Below are 6132 nucleotides of genomic sequence, written 5' to 3' on the forward strand. Positions count from 1 at the left end.
AGAACATATAGATAAAAAAAAAAAAATTACAGGAAGAAAATAATAATATACTATGTGAGTGTGCGTGGGGTAGGGGAAATGGTGTTCGTAAATAGCTATATGCTTATTTTTGTTTTCTCTAAATTGTTTTTCCCTCCTTCAACCCCGCTTTTTTCCATCCCCACCTTCTCTCCATGACTATCCCCGCCTCCATCCCTCCTAGGCAGCCCCCCACCACCCCACCCGGCCTCCCTCCACATTCACCTCATTTAAGAGTAAGTGATGACAGCGTACTCAGAGCTGGTGCTCATCTTGCGGTTCACCTCCCTGGGGTAGGGATGCAGCCTGTCAGCAGACCTGCAGGCCTGGAGATTAGCACGGGGGTGGAGGCCCGGCCCAGCCTCCTCTCTCCAGCGCTGCAGGAGACACACAGCACAACCAGCCTCACCAGATGAACAATGACTCAATGTTGACGTTTGAACGTGTGAAACTTGAGATTTGTTTTCCAAAACACAGTACAAGTTGCCGTTTTTCAAATCTAGCTGAAAAGCTGTGTTTTGTTCAAACGTGTTTATGCTGATTATGGTGTACAGCACCAGTTGTGGGCAGTGACGCCAACTTGTGAGTCTGGTGCAGCGTGTGGGTGTGATGTGTTTTGACGTGGTGATCCAGAGTGTTACCCACGTCTCTGTGGTCCCCTGAGGTCAGGTAGGAGGCCGTGGTGAGCTCTGGTGTGCTGGATCCTCGGACAGAGATCATGATGTCAGCGTAAGGAACCTCGTGATCACTCTGGTCATCTTAGGGGAAGGAAGAGGAGGCCATCACACACACACACATATTCCCACACTCACCCACACACGCACCCCCCTCCCCTTCCCACATACACAAACACACATTCAGTTTGACAGGGGCAGCTCAGTACTGACAGATAGGGCAGGAGAGCTACACTGTAGTGTATAGATCTATAGATAATGGATGTACATCTGACAGCTTACCGGGAGGTGTAATTTTCAGGGCCACTCTCTCTGGTACTACTGAGCTTGGGCCTGGAAGATATCAAACGTTATCTATAAAACATATCAGGAGAATGGCTGCTTGGAGGTTTTCTCAAATATACCTCAGGATACCTCAAATGTTTACCTGTCGCTGTGGGTCGAACAACCCTAATATTTTCTGAAGAAGTCCTGCAAAAGAGAAAATGAGTCTTGCTCACTGCCATCACGTTATCTTGGAATCAGGGTTTATGGCTTAGTAAATACAGAATATATCACACAGCAAAACTAGTTAAGTTGTTTTGAAAATTAATTTAAAAAAAATATAATATTAAATGATTACATTATTAATAAAAATATGTAATCAGATTTCTTACTTGAGAGATGTAAAAGCAGGATTTCCTGAAACGCACACAGGAATTTTACAGGCATTACTATCTGCATATGAAAGACAGCATTACTTTTCCATCCTTCTGACACTGGTTTGACGGATAACATCAAACCTTTTGTGGGATATATTCACCTTTCAGGCCTCGACCACGACTCAAGCACAGATGTGCCGCTAGTACAGTCAACACCACGGCAACCACAACGGAGACTGTTGCTAACACCTTGACACCTGTAGACTCTACAATCAACATGAGTAGGCAGTTGGAACAAACAACAGGCACAAGAGTTGTTGGTTCTGTAGGCCAACAGTGATTTCAAAATACATTTGCATTGAATCAATTTAGTTTGATTTCTGGTGTTGTTTATTTTATGTACAAACATATATACGTGTGACTGCTTAGGGCCTTGTGTTGTGTGCACGGCAAATAATTTTTTGAAAATGTAATATAGAAAAGAATACATGAAATAGTAATAGTCGTGGTGTGTGTGTTTTCCTACCCTGATCCTCATCCGGCTCCGTTTTCACCATGGTGGTCTTAGAAACATCTGGAACACAGGGGGTAGTAGCAAGTAGGTCAACCAACCGTCTGTTACATTCACGATAATATTCAGCATTTTGATTCATCATTGCTCCCTATGAATCCAATGTGCTCTGTTGATCTTTTAATACATGCTCCCTCAAGAAAGAAACACTGGTCTTAACAGTACTTCTGCTGAACAAATTACAATTTAATCATGTTTGTGAATGATAGGGATGAATATTATAATTTGAATTGAGGGTGTATTAATAACAACCTCACCTGAGGCAGCTGTGGTCTCAGCTGGTGAAGAGACCATCTGGCCTGAGAGATTTGAAGTATCTGGGGGGAACAATGATTTACTTGGATGTCTGATGCCAGCTATGCACAGCAGAGATAAAACAGCATAAAAGAGCAGGTATGTGAAACCTGACAGAATTAAAACACAAGAGACCTCCAGCTCCCCAAAACACCCATCTGAAAACAAAACACATTTTGTAATAATATCTCTAATCTATTAGAAATGTGATATATACTATTTATAACGTATGTATTCTAAACTATTTTATATATAAAATTGATTTTCTTTAAAAGACAGGAGTGGTAAACCCTGAAAGCAGCTCCTCTGCATGCAAGGGAATCATGTTGAGTCAAATAGACAAGGTTGTTGTACTGTTTATAGGGCACTACTGTCTGTCTTAGACAGCATCCAGCATCTCCCCTAGCCTCTTCCTTCACTTCTCATTCAGCATGTCCCCCAGCTTCTCCCCTCACCCCTACCTTGAGGTAGTTGCAGCTGCACCACCCTCTCCTTCCTGCGTGGCAGGCTCTCCTGCCCCTTGTCCTCAGTGACACAGGTGTAGTTGTACCTCGTGTCGTTAACCGTCATGCTAGACAACGTCCGGGACAGAGTGCAGAGGTCACCCTGGATGTTGTCCTTGGTGATGGAGAGACAATGCGCGTCTTGGTGGCCCTCCAATGGGCCCTGTGTCAGGCCCCCCTGGACCCAGCAGCCCTTGATGAAGCCGGAGGAGCAGTTGTAGGTGCAGTTCAGGACCAGATCCTGACCCAAGACCACGCGCACCGTCTCAGGCCATGTCTGTGCACTCACACGTGACACTGGATCTGAATTGAGAAAGGCACACGATGCAGTCACTGAGCAGACTGACGAGAACAGAAAAAGGGACTGATGCAGAACTATTCAAACCCACAAATAAGGATGCAGTGAGTGATGAGAACATGACACGTAATCTTCAGTGCATGAAGGGTGAAAAGAGAATGATTGTACAAGTGAAGTCAGCAACTGTATAGTCATAACATTCGTGATAAAGAACGCATCAGCACCATTATACCAGCCCGGGAGGACGCATGTGAGGTGGATCAGAAAGGATTAGGTTCAGCTCAGTGCTGCAGCACTAGACTACAAATCCAAAGGTTGCAGAATCAAATCCACCACATGCTGCTTTGGATAAAAGCGTTTGCTATATGAACAGACTATAATTTTTTGGTAATATCATATAATATATATAATATTTACCTGGAATCAGAAGCAATGACAAGCTGAAGGAGACTAGCAGCATCATATCTAGATATTCGGGGAACTTTTTCAGACCTTTCAGATGAGTTGACTGAGCAGTGGCAGCAGTGATGGATGTCTGGGTCTGAACCAGGCAGACGTAGGTGTAGTGGGGTGGGTAGGGAGTGGTGCTGTGTGCACCCCAGAGCTAGAAGAAAGGAAGTGGCTTTCAACAGGATGCCATGCTGGTGAAGAACGTGCAACTTTCCACGAGCAGAGTGTTGCTTTTGGAAAAAAATACCAGTTCTAACGACAACTTTGACAAGGCAAACAAGGCCACCGGGCTACATACTGTTTGATGAAGGGATGAAGGGAAAACAACCTCCACCTATTCCTGTTATGTGAAAACATCCTTCTAAATATTCCCCCTTGTGTCTGATCAAGTATAGTCACTCCGGAACACTCAATATCACTTTCAGATTCTATTGTTTACCAAACGAACATGATATAAAAATCATGGCTTCACCTTCATTTTGCCACTTTTAAAATGTAAAATGTTTCATTTATGGTTTGTGACATTTCACATTTGGTTGACTGAGGTACACCATTTACAAGAAAGCCAAGGACGCACACAGCCACAATGCTCACCCACACCTGGATGTGTGAGACACAACAGGATGCTTCCTCCAATGCTCAGAACAGTCAGAACCTTCTGAGTCTAACAGAGAACTGTCTCACGCAGCACCATATCTGCTCATTCACATCTGGTGTCTGCTTTGTTAAATGTATTTATTTTGCCCTGGATTAAGACACAATGGTTGTCATAGGACACACACACACATACACACATACAGTATACACACATATACACACATATACACACGTATATACACACACACACACCCACATTGAACAGAAGTAAAGAAAGTTCTAGACAAGGGACTAGAGTGTGCAGTGTCAGGCTAGCTCTCTAGATTCATCCATTATGAAAGAACCACAGCAGGTAACAGGAGACCATGTTGAATACGATTATGTTCTCTCAGCTGACAACACTGAGCTCAGGTGACGCTTTACTTTCGCCTTGCTCTCCACTTTCTCATCCCAGGGACAAGAACGCAGACACAGTCAATCTCTAGAGGTGGGCTGCACTGGGCTTACACGTATCAGACCCTGACGGAGACAGGACTGGAGTGAACATCACCAAGAATGCATGTGAGGTGTGTTGTGTTTGTACTCTGTCTATTGGCCTGCCGGATCAGTCCTCTGCTCGGACAGCCAACCCTGCTCTCTGGTATGTACTCTGCCTGCAGTACGTGGTACATGACATTATCATATTCATGTCTACTAGGGAAACCTGGCGTAGACTGAGCCCTTAAAACATCTGTATGTGATTATATTTTATTTTTTGAGGGACGAGGCAATCATTGATAACCAATACCTCTGTCTGTATCTAAATATTATTATTTATAGTTTTTTTTTTTTGCTCACCCTATGTAGGTGTCCTGGGGCAGATTTCAGACTTTGTCCTTGGAAGAGAGGATGGCATGGAGGCTGCTAAAGCTGGAGGAGAAACTGAGGGAGAGACAGGGGGAAATGCTGGGGGAGAGGTTGGAAAAGAGCACAGAGGAGAGGCCAATGAAGACGCAGGAGGAGAGGCAGGGGAAGAGGCTGGAGGTGAGACTGGGGAAGAGGCTGGAAGTGAGTCTGAGGAAAAGGCTGGAGTAGAGACTGGCGAAGAGGCTGCAGAACAGTCTGGAGGAGAGTCCAGTGAAAAGGCTAAAGGAGAGGCTAGGGGAGAGGCTGCAGAAGAGTCTGGAGGAGAGTCCAGTGAAAAGGCTAAAGGAGAGGCTAGGGGAGAGGCTGCAGAAGAGTCTGGAGCAGAGTCCAGTGAAAAGGCTAAAGGAGAGGCTAGGGGAGAGGCTGCAGAAGAGTCTGGAGCAGAGTCCAGTGAAAAGGCTAAAGGAGAGGCTAGGGGAGAGGCTGCAGAAGAGTCTGGAGCAGAGTCCAGTGAAAAGGCTAAAGGAGAGGCTAGGGGAGAGGCTGCAGAAGAGTCTGGAGCAGAGTCCAGTGAAAAGCCTAGAGGAGAATCTCGGGGGGAGTCAGGAGGTGAGGCTGGAGGAGAGGCCAGTGAAGAGGCTAGAGGAGAGGCTGGAGGAGAGTCCAGTGGAGGGGAGGCTGAGGAAGCGGCTGAGGCTGGCCAGGACCTGTGTCCTGCAGGAACCTTCTTCTCCTATCAACTCTGCATGGAATGTCCCTCAGGACACTTGTAAGCCACATACAAACATTTGAATTACAACAACAAATAATTTCCTGAACATAATTTCAGCCACACTGAGACATTATACATGGAGGGCTCTAGAGATGAAGACTATGTTTGCCTCTCCCTGCTCTCAGCTGTCTGGGTGGTGTGTGGGCTCCAAGAAGATGCCCTGCAGGAACCTACAACCTCTACCCTGGCCGAGGGAGCGAGGATGACTGCAAGGTGAGGGACGAAGAGAGCCTGGAGGTCTGGAGGTTCATTCTAGAGTGGGTTTAGTTGGATGAACCTGCTTTCCATCAATGCCTGAATTGAATCCTTGAGATGTGTGTCTTTGACATGGGACTGTACTGCATATAGAAACACATACAATGAGAGTTCACTTCAAATACAAAGTTCCATTGAATTTGAAGTACGTACAGCTCCTATGCAGTAGTTACTGTATGAATGCCTCGCTGTATTAATGTGTCTGATACTGTG

At 45.5% G+C, this 6132-nt stretch overlaps 1 protein-coding gene across 1 annotated transcript; it reads right to left on the reverse strand.

Annotated features, from left to right (window-relative positions):
• Positions 1 to 214: 214 nt before the first annotated feature.
• Positions 215 to 3462, reverse strand: LOC146257218 (uncharacterized). Its single transcript, XM_084675119.1, has 10 exons — positions 3417 to 3462; positions 2660 to 3004; positions 2162 to 2221; positions 1860 to 1907; positions 1495 to 1599; positions 1349 to 1373; positions 1120 to 1163; positions 975 to 1025; positions 664 to 776; positions 215 to 395 (listed from the first exon to the last, which is right to left on the reverse strand). Exons 1-10 carry the CDS (start codon positions 3460 to 3462, stop codon positions 249 to 251), a joined length of 984 nt encoding a protein of 327 aa, XP_084531245.1. The 3' UTR covers positions 215 to 248.
• Between the last annotated feature and the right edge of the window lie 2670 nt (positions 3463 to 6132).

Source organism: Hypomesus nipponensis, chromosome 15, assembly GCF_054491055.1.
Source record: "Hypomesus nipponensis isolate SF chromosome 15, ASM5449105v1, whole genome shotgun sequence".
In the NCBI taxonomy this organism is placed as follows: domain Eukaryota; kingdom Metazoa; phylum Chordata; class Actinopteri; order Osmeriformes; family Osmeridae; genus Hypomesus; species Hypomesus nipponensis.

Excerpts from the sequence above, each read along its gene's own strand:
- LOC146257218 (XM_084675119.1), bottom strand. The coding sequence starts at position 3,462 with ATGATGCTGCTAGTCTCCTTCAGCTTGTCATTGCTTCTGATTCCAG. Across the intron at positions 3,005-3,416 it reads GTCATTGCTTCTGATTCCAG|ATCCAGTGTCACGTGTGAGT; the intron begins GTAAATATTATA and ends TTCTCAATTCAG. Across the intron at positions 396-663 it reads CCTCAGGGGACCACAGAGAC|CGCTGGAGAGAGGAGGCTGG; the intron begins GTGGGTAACACT and ends TGTCTCCTGCAG.